We start from the raw sequence: 15,844 nt of genomic DNA, 5'->3' as shown, positions 1-15,844 counted from the left end.
CCCCCTGTAGCTGCTCACATCACACCCAGTGGGGGTGGGGGGTGGGGGGCAAGGCTTCTGTAGTTACCCTTGTCCACAAGGCCAGTCTGAGCAGCACCAAGAGGGGATGGAGATCCCCAGCACTCTTCCACCACAAGTGTTGGAGGTCGTCTGGCACAGGCTGTTGGAACACATGAACCTGCCTTCTACTGAATCAGACCCCCCTTGGTCCCTCCAAGTCAGTATTGTCTACTCAGACCGGCAGCTGCTCTCCAGGGTCTCAGGCAGGGGTCCTTCACATCACCTACTTGCCTAGTCCCTTTAACTGGAGATGCCGGGGATTGAACCTGGGACCTTCTGCATGCCAAGCAGAGGCTCTACCACTGAGCCATGGCCCCGTCTTTCTCAGGCCTCCCTTCTAGAAACAGAGGCTTTTTTTGATGCATAGTGTGACAGTAGAATGCCCCGTGATGTTAAACACCCAAGGGTTCTCAAGGAACTCAGATGCGAAACTGTTGCTCTGCTAATTGGTATATGTAATTTGTTGCTAAATTCGGCCTTCTGTGCTGGACGACTGGAAAGTAGTTCTTAAAAAGGGCTCCAGAGAAGGGGACCTAGGAAACACCTCACTCCCCCCCCCCACTTTTGCCATGCCTGTTTGGCTCTTTCATCTGCCCTGTTTCTTATCGTCAGCATTCCCTTTCTCATTCAGATTCTCTCTCTGAATCGATGAAGAGGCTCCGGGAGGAAGGACCCGTGGTCAAGGAGATCGGGGACCTCATGCTGTCTTGGGTAAGATTTCGGGGTGGATTGTGAGGGTGGGAGGGTTGTTTTAGTGGCTTGGGAATTTGAGTGCAGGGGTCTCGGGGGGTGGGTGGGTGGTTTATTGGGCTCAGTGGTTTAGCTTCTTGATGATGAACGGGTGGGGATATCTCTTCCTCTTTGCCCCAGTTTGACGGGCCGGCACGTGAGGAGATCCAGCAGGTGGCCGCTGACTTCTGTGCGTACCAGTCCACGGCCATTGAGCTGATCAAAACCAAGAAGCGGAAGGAGACTCGCTTCCAGCTGTTCATGCAGGTATCGTCAGCGGCACCCTGGGATGGGTGGGGTGGGGGACGGTTAGGGTGGAGGACACCTCTGCAGTTAGGGAAAAAACAGGAACAATTGAGAAAGAAGAAGGGCTTTTCCCCAAGGTCCCCTTTTAAAAAAATTCCCAGAGGAGAAATTGGAAGTTTTGGGTGGTGGAAAACCTCCTGTGTGGTATTTCTCCTATTTGGAACAAGCAAGATGCTTTCTCAGACATTGGCTTGGATCTTCTGGTAATTTTCACATAGGGAAGGGATTCCCGTCTGAGGATAGCACCTGCCTCCCCTCCCCTTCCCTCAGCCCTGAATGCCTCCGGAAATGGTGTTCCAGGGAGACAAGAGGAGCATGAGGGATTGACTGGGGAAAATCAGTGCCCCCCCCCCCCATTTGCAGAATCCTGTGTGTGATAACATGGCAGTATTGAAGAGAGGACAGTGGTTGGATCTGCAGTTGCTGCTCTGTTGGAGTAATGGCTGTTGGCGCCTATGGACCAGTGTTTCCAGTTGCGGTGGGCAATTTTTGCCAGTCCCCCCATTCTGAGAAGGGGTGGGGGTGGGCGCTTCACTTTACTGTCGCATGACTCTCCTTGTCCTGGTGAGCCACCACAATTTTGTTTTTTGGTTCCCCAGTTCATATAAAAGTTATGTTTATCCGATAGGGTGATGTCTAAAAAACAATGTACATACCTTAATTAAAATATACTTTATTGCTAAAAGATGTTAATCATCTGAGCCTTCAGCGAGCCATGACCTTTTTGCTGACACAGGTTCTTGCCTCGATGTTGATGTCTGCTGACTGTCAAATGCAATTACAAAAAAAACGCTATGTATCTAGAATACAAATAACAGCATGTTGGCCAGTAATCAAACAAGGTATCTGATAACTGTCACTAAAGTCACCACATTTACTTCGTATGTATTGCATTTTAATATCTACTTAATTACTATAAACCATGTGTACACTACACTTATCCTATATTAACTATATTGTATGTGGCGGAACGGGCCTGCTTAGACTCGTAGGCCCTAATTCCACTCTTGCCCTCCCCCAGGGATTCTCAACCCCTCCTGGAGGGGGTTGCCTCTTTCTCTTTTCAGGTAACCACTGCCACCACCTGACCGTTGTAGGACTTGCCCACTGGGGTGGGGGTCAGGGTCCCCCCAGCGTCCTGCTCAAACCCTGAGGCCTGGCCTCGGTGTCTCCCGCCTACCCCACTTCTGGGCACCTCGGGGACAAGATACTGCCTGGGGTGGCCACTGGAGAAATAGCTGCTGGCCAGCTGCCAGCCTTCCTCCCCCCTGCTCCCCCTGTTTTACAATAGCATGTTCCAAGCTGGTTGAGGTCTATGTGGTCCAGAGAAACTATGGTCAGCATTCAAAGTTAAAAAGTATTTATTAAAAGTAAAATGTTTCCAAGCATACTTTTAGCACAGCAACAGATTGAGCAAGGGATTCAAAAGAACTGGAAGAAATAGCAGTTCCTCTGTCCCTCTCTCTAAACATGCTCTATCAGATGTTGGAATATAGGACAGGCTCTTAAGCTTAGGGTATTGTAAGTCTCTACCTAGTTTCCATTTACCTGGAAGTCTTCATCAGCGCCTGGGCCCAGCACGTGGTCCAAAAACAGCTGCCTCCTGCAGGACTCAGATGAGCTCTATCCTATATCATCTATATTGTATGGTTTATAGTAATTAAGTAGATATTAAAACGCAATATATATGAAGTAAATATAGTGACAGTTATTAGAAACCTTGTTTGATTACTGGCCAACGTGCTGTTGTTTGTATTTTACTGACTGTCAAAAGTGAAGCACAATAAAATGAGGTGTGCCTGGATTACAGGTATTTCAGTTTTTCTCCAGATTTCTGGCATTTCCCCCGTGACTTCGAAATTTCTGTATCTTTTACGTCTCTGTCTCTGTCTCCACAACTGCCTCAGCATCCGGACTTGATGCGGGATGGGAGTCTTCAAAGCTTCCCTCTGCACCTCCTCTCAGGTATAGGCGTGGTTGGAGACCCGGTCTTCTCCCTCCATGTAAACCAAGGCCCTTTCTTGTTCTTGGAAGAGGAGCTGGCAGAGGGAAAAGTGGGGGCCACCCGTCCAGTTGGCCCCTTTGGCTCGGCTGCTCATGAAAGCGCTTCTCCCACGCTTCTTTCCCTCTGTGGGGGGTGTAGGGGGTTGAGTACAGCCCTCCTCCTCCAAACTCAGCCCCCCAGGAGTCTTATTTATTTATTTTATTATTATTATTATTTTTAGAAAATTACTGCTCAGGGCAATTAAGAACAAATGTAAAATACTGCAGTTTAAAACGTTCCATCCATTTGTATACTTTTGGATACAAATGCTTCAAAACGAGTTTAAAAACCTGAACTGTTGACATATCTTCAGTTGAGATCTAGGCTTAAAAAAGACTGTCTGAACACTGGGACAATGAGAGCATTGACGGAGTTTGAAACAATTATAACAAAGAATAATGATCATTTATTAGAAAAGAATGATAAACTATTGAAGTATGATTCTGAAATGGAACAAGTGAAGACAAACGTGATTAAATGGATGCAAAATTTCGGTGAAATGGTCACGATGGAAACTTGGGGAAAACTGTACGTTGGAACTGAAGTACACTGTTAGTCAAGAAGTAAAAGAAAATTGGTACAAGATGTACTACAGATGGTATATGACACCCAACATGATTTGTCAGATGGTCGGCGCCAAGGAAAAGAAAGGAGAATGTTGAGAGACAGACAGTTCTTACTTCCATGTCTGGTGGACTTGTCCAAAGTTACAAATATATTGGAAGAAAATTCATGGTGAAACACAAAATATGTTTCATTAAAATGTTCCATCCATAAATAATATAAATAATAAACCTAATAAACCATCTAATAACCATAAGAAGAAGAGTTGGTTTTTATATGCAAACTTTCTCTACCGCTTAAGGGAGACTCAAACCTGCTTACAATTACCTTCCCTTACCCACCCCACAAAACACACCCTGTGAGGAAGGTGGGGCTGAGAGAGCTCTTAACAGAGCTGTGAATTGCCCATGGTCACCCAGCTGGCTTCGTGTGTAGGAGTGGGGAAACAGTTCACCAAATGAGCCTCTGCTGCTCATGTGGAGGAGTGGGCAGTCGAACCCAGTTCTCCAGATCAGAGTCCACCACTCCAAACCACCGCTCTTAACCACTACTTCATGCTGACTTCCAATGTGCAGATGTTAACACATTTAAAAAATCAGCTCTCTCAGCATTGGATGGTAAAAACGGGAGAGCATTTGGCAGTAGAAGCCAGCCCTGATAAAAGGGGGGGGGGGTACCCCAGATGGAAACCAGTAAGCTGGTGGCATCGTAAACAGTATAGGAAGCCGGTCCATAGTGGCGGGGCAGATAACGCTGTCTTCAGCCATAGTCCTGGTGGAACCGCTCCACCTTACGTGCTCTGCGGAACTGATGAAGGGTTCCACCAGGCAGAGTGTTCCACCTGGCAGGGGCCACGGGCCGAAAGGCCCTGGCCCTGGTTGAGGACAGCCAGGCCAACTTTGTGCCAGGGACCACTAGGAGGTTTTGTGTGCTGGAACGGTAAGATCTCGGGCCATATCGGAGGAGGCGGTCTCGCAGGCATGAAGGCCTCAGACCATTAAGCATTCCCCCTGAGTTCCCCTCTCCTTCCTGCCTCTGCTCTCCCTTGAAGTGGTCTCTGCCATTCAGTGAATAAGCTTCTAGAATTAACCACATCCTAAAACGTGGTATTTTATCTCCCTATCTCTTCAACCTATATGCAGAACATATAATTAGGAAAGCTGGATTAGATTTAGATGAAGGTGGAGTGAAAATTGGAGGGAGGAACATTAATAATTTGAGATATGCTGATGACACTACATTATTGGCGGAAATAGTGAAGATTTGAAATGACTACTGCTGAAAGTTAAAAGAGAAAGTGACAAAGCAGGACTACAGCTGAACATCAAGAAAACAAAAGTAATGACTATAGGAGAATTACACAACTTCAAGGTTGACAATGAGGAAATTGAAATTGTTCAAGACTTTCTCTTCCTTGGCTCCACCATCAACCAAAAGGGAGACTGCAGCCAAGAAATCAGAAGGAGATTGAGACTGGGAAGGGCAGCCATGAAGGAGCTAGAAAAGATTTTGAAGTGTAAGGATGTGTCACTGGCCACCAAGACTAGATTAATTCATGCCATTGTATTCCCTATTACTATGTATGGGTGTGAAAGCTGGAAAGTGAAGAAAGCTGACAGGAAGAAAATAGATTCCTTTGAAATGTGGTGTTGGAGGAGAGTGTTACGGATTCCATGGACTGCCAAAAAAAAACAAATCAGTGAGTTATAGATCAAATCAAGCCTGAACTGACCCTAGAAGCTAAAATGACTAAACTGAGGCTGTCATACTTTGGTCACGTCATGAGACGACAAGAGTCACTGGAAAAGACAGTCATGCTAGGAAAGGTTGAGGGCAGCAGGAAAAGAGGAAGACCCAACAAGAGATGGATTGACTCAATAAAGGAAGCCACGGCCTTCAATTTGCCAGATCTGAGCAAGGCTGTCAAAGATAGGACATTTTGGAGGACTTTCATTCATAGGGTCACCATGAGTCGGAAGCGACTTGACGGCACTTAACACACACACACAAAACGTGGTGCGTTATCTTACTTAGCTTCAGTCACCTAAAATAGGCAGGACACAATTTATTTGAACTTAAAGTTCTTTTTATTGTGAAGCTTCAAACAGAATATAAGAGCAAAAAATATATGAGTTGTAGAAACATGAATAACAAAGCATGATACAAACTAGCTCTAGCACAATAATTCTAAGTCTTAATTCTTAAGTCTTAATTCAACAATATAGTAATAGATCTGATTCAAATACCTATTATTTGATATAGAATATAATTACCTATACATACCAGTAATGCCAATTTGAGATCCTCTATCTCTGAGCAACAGAGATTTGAGAGATCTGAACCTCTATATTCACTCTTACTATTTATATAGCTGTAATATAATTAAATAACTTGATAAAAGCAGTTCAGAACTACTGCTGCAGTTCAATATAACTTCACTCTTACAAAGTCACATGAACACATGAAGCTGCCTCATACTGAATCAGACCCTCGAGGGTCCATCAAAGTCAGCATTGTCTACTCAGACTGGCAGCTGCTCTCCAGGGTTCTCAGGCAGGGGTCTTTCACATCACCTGCTTGCCCGGTCCCTTTAACTGGAGATGCTGGGGATTGAACCTGGGGCCTTCTGCATGCCAAGCAGATGCTCCGCCACTGAGCCACAATAATTATATTGAAGTCAATTCAGTATAATTAAATAACTTATTCTCAGGAAGCCGAGAGCAATCCACAATGCCGCCGCCTGCAGCTGAAGGACCTGCTCATCTCGGAGATGCAGCGCCTGACCAAGTACCCGCTGCTGCTGGAGAACATCATCAAACACACCCCTGGTAGGTGGGCGGAGGGGGAGAGGTGCCAGGGCCAATGGAGGGTCCTTCCGGCCTGGATCCTGACCCCTCGCCTTGGCCCCCTCGTGCAGGGGAGACTCTGGAACACAAGAAGCTGTGCCGGGCCCGGGACCAGTGCCGGGAGATCCTGAGGTACGTGAACGAGGCCGTGAGGCGCGCAGAGAACCAGCACCGCCTGGAGGCCTACCAGAAACGCCTGGACGCCACCTCACTGGAGCGCACCAGTAACCCGCTGGCGGCCGAGTTCAAGGTATGGCTGAGCTTAGCGGGTCCCCTTCCCACCCCACCCCCCTCTGCGCTTCTGCCCCCTTCAACACGCCCCTTCTCTGGCTTTTCTGCCCAGAATCTTGACCTCCGAAGTCGGCGCATGATCCATGAGGGACCACTGAACTGGCGCATCAGCAAAGACAAGACCGTGGGTGCGTAACTTCACTCCTCCATGTGTGCATTCGTGTGTGTGTGGTTTTTGCCCTGTCAGTTTAAGAGGCGGCTCCGATCTGCCCTCGTGGATTTCTTTGTCAAGTCCTGAGGCAAGAACACCGCTCCCTGGGTTTCCACGCGGTGTGCTTGACCGGTCTGGGGAATGTGCAGCCTGAAAAGGGACTGTAACGGTCAGTTTTTCTGACTTGTAACATTTAGAGAGATGTGAACTGAAAATACTCCAAGGCTTTGCTCTTGGCTGGGATCCACAGTATCATAACTCCCTGTTTTATCAAACTAGACAAGGCTTTCATCTCTTCCAACTTTTGATAATGCAATGTTACTTCCAGGACCGCAGCAGGTCCTCTGTTTTTCTATTCAGGTAACCAGCAAATGAATTGACACCTTTATGAATCTTTCTGTCCTTTATTGAAAAAGGGAAAGGCCCTTTTTATTAAACAAGACAGTATAAAATAGAGAACTAAAGTTATTGAACTTATACAGAATGCAATTAAACTGGCAAGTACAATCAAATATCCTAACATTATTTTAATGCATATCAAAGCTAGTTGTCTGTTAGAACAAATCAGAATTCAGTCTTTTGTTCATTGCTCTTAAGGAATATCAAATAAGCCAAAAGGGTCCCTATATCTTACCACGCAGGGGGTCCCTTCAATCTCTGACTGCTGAGCTTCAGTCCAAGGAAAATCTGATTCGGTCTTCACAAGCATGCATAGTTATAGAGAAAACGTATCTATCTGATTAATCTCTGAAGTCACTTATCACAATCACGTGACTACTTCTAAGTACCTGGTTGGCTATTGTAATAATCAAAATCAGCACAAACACATCTGTTCACTTTAACACATGATGAGCACATTTCTGAAACAGCTAGGTAGAAGGCCATAAGCTGTCTCATCAAAATAACTCTCCCAAAAACTTTCCCAGGGGAAAGACTTTCCCAGGCCTAAAAACTGCAAGCAAAGGATTTCACAGCTAACAGGTGTCTCCTTGTGCTGGGGATGAGGTCACCGCTGCTGCAACCAGGGGGCCGCTCAGTTTTGCTTTCTCTCTTCTGGGCCCCCCTCAGAGCTGCACGTCCTGCTGCTGGAAGATCTCTTGGTGCTTCTGCAGAGGCAAGACGAGAGGCTGGTGCTGAAGTGCCACAGCAAGACGGACACCAAGCAGACCTTCAGCCCCGTCCTCAAGCTCAACTCTGTCCTCATTCGCTCGGTGGCCACAGGTGAGCCACGGAGGCCTTGGCCCTGGGTCGCCGAGCTGGTGGGCCTGCCCAGGGGGTGCCGCCGCTTGCTGGTTAGGAGGAGGCCTGGCCTGGGGCCGAGAATCAGGCAGGAGGGGACCTGCCTTGTGGCGGGAAGAGAGTGCTTCCAAGGGTCGGCTCCAGAGGAATCCCTCCGCGGCCTCTGTTGCTGGAGCCCTGCCCATCCCTTGGGACTCAAGTGGGCGGGGCATCCCATTCCTGGCCAGTATGCCATTGTTCCCTGACCAAGTTCAAGGCCAACCAGTGGAATCTGGGGTCTGCAGGAAGCCCAATTCAGTGCCCTGGATAGGCAAGGGCGGGAGGCGGCTCGCTAGCGTTGGACGGGCACCTCCCTGGTGGCAGCAGCCCTTGCTTGGTCAGGCAGGGGGAAAATACGTGGCCAACAGAAGCAGGAGCCAGGCTGACTGTGCTGTGTGCCCACTTCCTAGTTAGCACTGGGGCCGGGGGGGGGGGGGCGGTTTCAGCCTCACCACCCACCATCTTGATGCCCAAGCAGGCGGGAGGTAATTGAGTCTGAATCCCTGAGGAGGGCTCCGGCATGGTCCTAAAGCCAGCGTGGTGTCGTGGTTTGGAGCGGTGGACTCTGATCTGGAGAACTGGGTTCGATTCCCCACTCCTCCACATGAGCAGCGGACTCTGATCTGGAGAACCGGGTTCAATTCTCCACTCCTCTACGTGCAGCCTACTGGGTGACTTTGGGCCAGACACAGTTCTCTCCAAACTCTCTCAGCCCCGCCTACCTCACAAGGTATCTGTCATGAGGAAAGGAAGGGAGGTCTCCTTAAAAATGTAGAGAAAATCAGGGTACCAAAAAAACAACCTTCTTCTTCTTCTGAATAAGAAATAAAATCTTGGGGTGTAAATTCTGGTCTGTTTCTTTCTCCCCAATTGGTTCTCCCTCCTGAGATGTTAACAGTTCAAAAGAAAGGGCCCCGGGGGGGCTTCTTTTATCCTCTGTTCTCCCTCCAGATAAGAGAGCCCTCTTCATCATCTGCACCTCAGAGTTGGGACCCCAGATCTATGAGCTGGTGGCTTTGACCTCGTCTGAGAAGAACACGTAAGTCCGTTTGCCCTTGCTGCGGGGTGGGCAGCAGCAGGAGATGAGGAAGGGAACTCGGGCGCTGACCAGAGCACGAGGAAGGCGCAGGCCGAGGGGAAGAAAGCAGAGGATGCTGAGAAAGAGACGGGTGGAGGAGGATGAAGCCAAGAGGAGGGGAAGGGCCAGCGCCCGGAGGCCTCTGAGCCAGCCACCCGGTGCCCGTGGCAGACGGCAAATGGGAATGTCCGGCACAGGATCTCTCTGGGAGGGCCGACGGGGCCAGTTGGCCCTTTTCAACAAAGCTCTGGCCGGGCGGTGGCATCCCGCCTCTATCCCCGGTCTTCTGGCTTGGGTTCCTCCTTCTGGATCCAGCCCAAAGAGAAGCAACCCAGTCCTGGCTGCAGGCTCTTATGCCCCCACCCCCCATGTTTGGCAGGTGGATGGAACTGCTGGAAGAGGCGGTGAAAGGCACCACGCGGAATGCCACTTTCCCCCCCAAGCACCGTTCGCAGGAGCGGTCTGTGCCCCGCCCAGCACCTGCCAGGTGAGGAGCGATGCCACCTTTCCCTCCAAGGGTGGGAGGGAGGGTTGTGGGGCTAGATGAAGAATGACCAAGGGCACCTCCCTTGGGGGGGGGGGTTCTTGAGCACAGCCCCTCCGCTTTTCTTGCTGCAGCTGGCACAGAGCCAAATCAGCCCCTGCCACTCCATGCCCCGGTGGGCAACTCCCATCCCCTTTTTTACACTGCCCAAGTGGAGCGGTGCCATTGGACTCTGCCCCCCACCCCCGGCAGCATGGAGCTTGTATTGCTTTTATATTGGCTCACATGACAACGTGTGCAAACGCTTCTTTATCTTGCGAGAGGGTCATAAATTCAGTCCGTTCCCAGAGTCGTGCTCAGTCCAGGGCCAAGGAGACCCGTCTTCATTCTGGAGCCTTCCACGATGTGGCTGTCGGGGGAACTGGACCTCCTGCTCTGGAGGGGCTTTGGGAGGGGGGCTTCCTCCTCTCCTCCCATTTTTGGACATCTTTTCCCTTCCGCTGCAGTCTAGTGCTCCAGGAAGCAGATATCTCCCCCAGCCTGGCCCATGGAGATGGCGCTTCCAGCCAAGATGCAGAAGAAGAGGGCGCTTCAGGTGAGTGGCTGAACGTTGAGCTGAGGGTTTGTGGCAGCAGCGGCTGAGGGGCGGCGAAGCACCTGGCGTTGCCGGGAAGGCCCCTCCCTCCCATGGCCAGAGGTCGGTGCTGGCTGCGCTCTCCAGGGCCGCCTTCTCCGCTGGCAGCAAACTCTCCTCCCGGCAGAGGGTCTGGGTGGGGTCTGTGGCTCCGTCCCTCTCTCCACTCCTCCCTTCCCCGCAGATGAGACCCCCACGGAGGCCCTGGACGCAGAGAAGCACCCAGTGCTGCCGGGAGAGACCGAAGACAGCCAGGAGGAAGGGGAAGAATTGCTGCCGGTCGCATTGGGAGGCGAGGAGATGCCATCTGAGGAGGAAGGGCCTGGGCTCAGCAGGCCTCTGGAGCCCCTTCCAGCACCTGCCGTGGCGGCAAGTCTGGCCGAGTCGGCCTTGGAGGACGGTGAGTGTCTTTCTGCCTGCTGGGTGCTCTGCCTTGCTGGCTTCTCAGCCCCTCTCTTCTTCTTGCCACTCTGTGCTATCTGCGGCGAGGTGGGGTACGGGGCTGTCAGGAAAGCCTGCGGAGGGAGGGCTGGGTGAGGAACAGCCTGTGGGAACTGCAGCCTGAGTGCCCAGGATCCCTCCCGCCCCTTGGCGGGTCTCCCTGGACAGCCGGGGCTCCCGGCAGAGTTGTGCTTGGGACACAATGGTGAAGGGAGGGGCGGCAGAAAGGAAATGCCGGAGGCTCACCCGGGCCCCTCCGCCTCAGCAGACTCCTTTGTGTGCCAGCATGGTGTACTGGTCAAGAGTGGTGGTTTGGAGCAGTGGAGTCTGATCTGGAGAACCGGGTTGGATTCCCCACTCCTCCACATGAGCGGCGGAGGCTAACCTGGTGAACCGGGTTGGTTTCCCCACTCCTACACACGAAGCCAGCTGGGTGACCTTGGGCTAGTCACAGCTCTCAGCCCCACCTACCTCACAGGGGATCTGTTGTGGGGAGGGGGAGGGAAGGTGATTGTAAGCCGGTTTGATTCTCCCTTAAGTGGTAGAGAAAGTCGGCATGTAAAAACCAACTCCTCCTTCTTCGTTCCCTGCAGTGGAAACCCTGCGCAGCCTCCTCCTTCAGAAGCTCCTGCCCTACCAAGACCCTGACCCCGAAGAGGACCTGACCCCGACTCCGTCCGTGGTTGGTTCTGTGGTGCTGGCCCGACAGGACTCGGGAAGTCGGGATCAGTCCGTGGTGGAGGACAGGCACCCCTCTCTGCCCTCTGGCCATATGCCGGTGGACTATGAGCCGGGCAGCGGCAGTCCCGAAGCGCCAGGGGAGCAGCACACGGGGCCGGAGGATGAGGCAGAGGCCGGCTGTTGGGCGGACATGACAAACTCTCCTGTCGGTCGGGCAGGCTCTCGGGAGGCAGAGGGGCCCGTGTCTGCCGAAGGACAGGGCAGCTTCCGAGTGGTGCGGAAAGGTAGGGGAGCCAGGGCTGGCCCACCGCAACTGCCGGACAAGTGTCTCTTCTCCGTGTCCTGTGTGGGGTGTGTGTGCTTGGCAAAGGGCAGCGTGCCCACCTGCCTTTGGTTCTCTCTCAATGTATAAAACGAAACGGACCTTTCCCTGCCCACGACTTTCTGCCTCCAAACCGCCGAAGGGCCCGGGGCTCCTTCAAAGACTAACAGCCGCATCGTGGCTTCTGCAGAGTAACACGGCTTCTCTCCCCACCCCCCGAGGGTCAAACTAGATATGGAGCAGGGAAGGCTGAGTCAGGATTTGAACCCACGTCTTGCAGACTGAAGTCCGTCAGGGTCTCCCCTTCTGCTGCTTCTGCTCGGCCTGCCGCTCTCTGGGTGGGGCATCTCGGTCACTTCACTTTGCCCGCGGCTGTTTCCCCCCTCTCTCGGCCCGGTTTCTTTTCCGCCCTCTGGCCGTTCTCTGCGGGTGCTGGGCATGCCCACGGTTTGGGGTGCTGATGGTGGTTTTCCTGTCTTTTTCTCTCCGCCTCCCTCCCTCCCTCTCTCTCCCTCTCCTGGTGTGTCTTGCACAGCCACGGTGGTGGAGGGAGCTTGCGATGCCCACCCCTTGCCAGCGGGCAGCTGCCCAGACAGTGACGCAGGAGAGGGCCCTCGCGTGGATGGTAAACCCCCCTCTCCCCCAAAAGCCTTTGCTTCCTACTGAGCTACGGGGGTGGGGGAACTCTCCCCCCCAAAAAAAATGTTTGTTTCCTACTGAGCTTATGGAGACAGTGTCAAAAGCAAGATGGTGCTCACAGTCAGCTGGGTTGTTTGCAAGGGCCCCCCACTCTCCCTGGAAACCATCCTTTGTTACAGAGCACACGAGAATTAAGGGGGCAGAGGGTGTGACCAAGGGGAGCTGTTTGAGAGGAAGAGGACAGTTTCTCTGCTCTCCTTCCAAGCTCCTCTCCGAGGTTTCGCCAAGGCCCTGAGCGGGGTTGAGAGGGGTTGGGGGTGCCAACGGCACAAGGGGGGGCCCTTCCTCCTTTAGTGCCTGTGGGGGGCTCTTCCGGAGGTCAGTTGGACACCCGCCTCTCTTTCCTTGTCTGAGGTCTCTCCCTTCCGCAGCCAGCCTCTCCCTCCTGCAGGGGTCTCCTGCACAGAGGCAGTGGCTGTTCTCCAGTTGGTGGCGGGGTGTGTGCCCCAGTGGACATCACCCAGAGTGGTGTCGTGGTTAAGAGCGGTGGTTTGGAGCGGTGGACTCTGGAGAACCTGGTCTGATTCCCCACTCCTCCTCCACATGAGCAGCGGAGGCTAATCTGGTGAATCGGGTTGGTTTCCCCACTCCTGCACATGAAGCCAGCTGGGTAACCTTGGGCTAGTCACAGTTCTCTCTGAACTCTCTCAGCTCCACCTACCTCACAGGGTGTCTGTTGTGGGGAGGGGAAGGGAAGGTGATTGTAAGCTGATTTGATTCTCCCTTAAGTGGGAAAGTCGGCATGTAAAAACCAGCTCTTCTCCTTCCTGTGCCCACGTTCCTTTCCTTTCCTTGGTTTTGCTTCCATGGGTGCTGGGGTGATAGCAGCGTCAGGGCTTCTGGGAACCGCAGTCTAAACCCAGGATGGTGGTGGGGCTCCTGGAAAAGGTTGCGCCTCTCCTGCCCCCAAGCGCAGGTGAACAGTCTGGTTTTTCTCCCGCAGGGAACTACTTCTATGTTAGCTTTCCAGGCGGTGCTGAGTCCCACACAGATGCTGGCAGCCCCTGCCCCCCGGAGCCCCCAGACCCTCTAGGCCAGCAAAGGACTGTGTCTTCTGCCGGGCCACATGGCTCCCAGCGGCACCCCGAGGAGAGCCCCCTGCGGCTGAATGCCCTTTGCGGCTCCGTGCCTCCGGAGCCGCCCCCCTCCAGCCAAGTGACCCGGGACGTGGCCATGATCTTCCAGACGATGGAACGGCTGGCGCTGAAGCTGACCAAGCTAAAGGTGAGGGAGGGGGCAGCGTGCTGCCCATGGGTGGGAATGGGGTGGGGCTGTTGCTCCTGCTATTGTGTGTCTCTGCGGCCTCCAGGGAAACGGAAGAGGAGTATTCATAGAATCAGAGTTGGAAGGGATCACCAGGGTCATCTAGTCCAGGCCCTTCACAATGCAGGAAATTCACACCACCCCATGGACCCCTACTCCATGCCCAGAAGATGGCCAAGATGCCCTCCCTCTCATGATCTGCCCAAGGTCACAGAATCAACGTTGCTGACAGATGGCCATCTAGCCTCTGCTTAAAAATCTCCAGGGAAGGAGAACTCACCACCTCCCGAGTGGGACCATTCTGGGGACCATTCATACCCCAAGACCAAATCTCATCGTATTGGGTAGTAAAGTTCCTGGCAAAGCAAAAACCTTTGTGGGGGCAGAAGTTTGTGATTGGGGACATAACAACATCTCGAGCCCGAAAGCACAATGGGATGGGGCGGCGGGGGGAACATTCCTGTTGCGTAGATCCGTCCCTCTCTTGGCGTAGTCATTAGCCACACCATTATGGTTCCTTTACAAAGCTGTAATGGCAAAAAAGCCCTGGCTTTGATAGCAGAGGCTAGCCTGATTGTGTCACATCTCAGAACCTAAGCAGGATCGACCCTGGCAAGTCTAGGGATGGGAGACCTCCAAGGAATGCCAGGGTTGGGACGTGGAGGCAGGCAGTGGCACAGAACACCTCTGCACGTCTCTTGCCTTGAAAACCCCACCAGGGGTTGCCATAAGTCAAATGACTTTACAGCAAAAAAGTGTGTTTAAAAATATGTGAAACAAAGAGTGTTTGGAACCTATTAGGCCACTAGCAAACTTCCTTGAATTTTAAAGGAAAACATCTAAAACCAGTAATTTCCAGCGTTTTTGTATCCTGTGGTATTTTTCTGGGTGGTGAGCTAAATTATTTTCTACATTATCAGGAAGTGTCCAAGAGTTGTCATGAAGGGACTATATCTCTCCAGATCACTTAAAAATGGTTCCCCAAATCAGCGTTTTCTTACTCAATTTGTAGGGTATTTTCTAAGCGCAATCTTTTAAATAGGCTTAGGGTAAGTAAAGTACCCCAAATGGCAAAATGCATCCATTTCTGGGGTTGATTTTCCATCACGGGAACTTTTTTGTTCACAGAAAGCAAACCATACATGGTAACTGGGTTCCTTGTGTACTACTCTAGAGGTGACAGTGTGCTAAGGAGGGTTTTTTTTTGCCACCTTCTAGGCATGGAGTAAGGGTCACTCAGGGTGTGTGGGGGGGAGGTTGTTGTGAATTTCCTGCATTGCACGGGGTTAGACTAGATGACCATGGTGGTCCCTTCCAACTCTGATTCTGTAATTCATTCTGTATGCCCGTCCCTTCTGTGTGCGTTCTGCCACCAACCAGGTAGCCCCGGCTTGGATCTTGCAGTTCGGTTCGAGAGCCCCCGACCCCTTCCTCACGGGCCCCCTCTTGGCTGTCTTCTTCTGCAGGGTGTGGAAATGGCCCACCATCAGCTGCAGCAGTTGCTGAGCGGAGAGGTCTCCGTGGACACCGCCTCTATGACAGAGGCTCCCGAAGGGCCATGCAGAACATCCCCCAACTGCCAGGACAGCCTCCACGGCACCCGCGACTCTTGGCCCTTCCCACAGTCCCCAGCAGCCGAGCCTGGTAAGAAGGGAGATCCCCTCCCTTTCCATCTGCCGGGCTTCAGACACCCCCTGCCCCCGTTCCCCCCACCGGATCTGTAACCCGCTGACGTGGGCGGTTGCGGAGATCCTCCTGCCGTGGCCGGTGCAGGCTTTTCCTTCCACCTTTGCCTCCCTTCCAGGTCAGAGCCCACCCTCCGCAGACAGCCACCAAGAAGTGACCCTTTAGGGAACCGGCCTTTTCCTGGAGGAAGACTCCCCAGCCGGCTTTGGCTGCCTCCACGCCCCCTCCTTTGGGGGGGGGTTGTCTCCTGCAGTCCATTGGGAGGGGCCGCGTGGGACACAGGAGGT

General features: G+C 52.4%; 1 protein-coding gene across 1 annotated transcript in view; it reads left to right on the top strand.

Annotated features, from left to right (window-relative positions):
• The window catches only part of ARHGEF11 (Rho guanine nucleotide exchange factor 11), a 57,173-nt gene extending 41,451 nt beyond the window's left edge, over positions 1-15,722 (top strand). The window contains 14 exon segments of the mRNA XM_056853261.1: positions 692-771; positions 931-1,056; positions 6,414-6,531; positions 6,621-6,799; positions 6,893-6,968; positions 8,060-8,212; positions 9,221-9,308; positions 9,727-9,834; positions 10,338-10,426; positions 10,650-10,865; positions 11,500-11,871; positions 13,552-13,832; positions 15,338-15,515; positions 15,697-15,722. Of these exon segments, the coding sequence (XP_056709239.1) occupies positions 692-771; positions 931-1,056; positions 6,414-6,531; positions 6,621-6,799; positions 6,893-6,968; positions 8,060-8,212; positions 9,221-9,308; positions 9,727-9,834; positions 10,338-10,426; positions 10,650-10,865; positions 11,500-11,871; positions 13,552-13,832; positions 15,338-15,515; positions 15,697-15,722 (2,090 nt within the window).
• The last annotated feature ends 122 nt before the right edge of the window (positions 15,723-15,844 follow it).

This window comes from Euleptes europaea, chromosome 7 (assembly GCF_029931775.1).
Source record: "Euleptes europaea isolate rEulEur1 chromosome 7, rEulEur1.hap1, whole genome shotgun sequence".
Classification (NCBI taxonomy): Eukaryota; Metazoa; Chordata; class Lepidosauria; order Squamata; family Sphaerodactylidae; genus Euleptes; species Euleptes europaea.
Note: the sequence above shows the minus strand (reverse complement) of the source record. Positions and strands in the feature narration are given on the sequence as shown.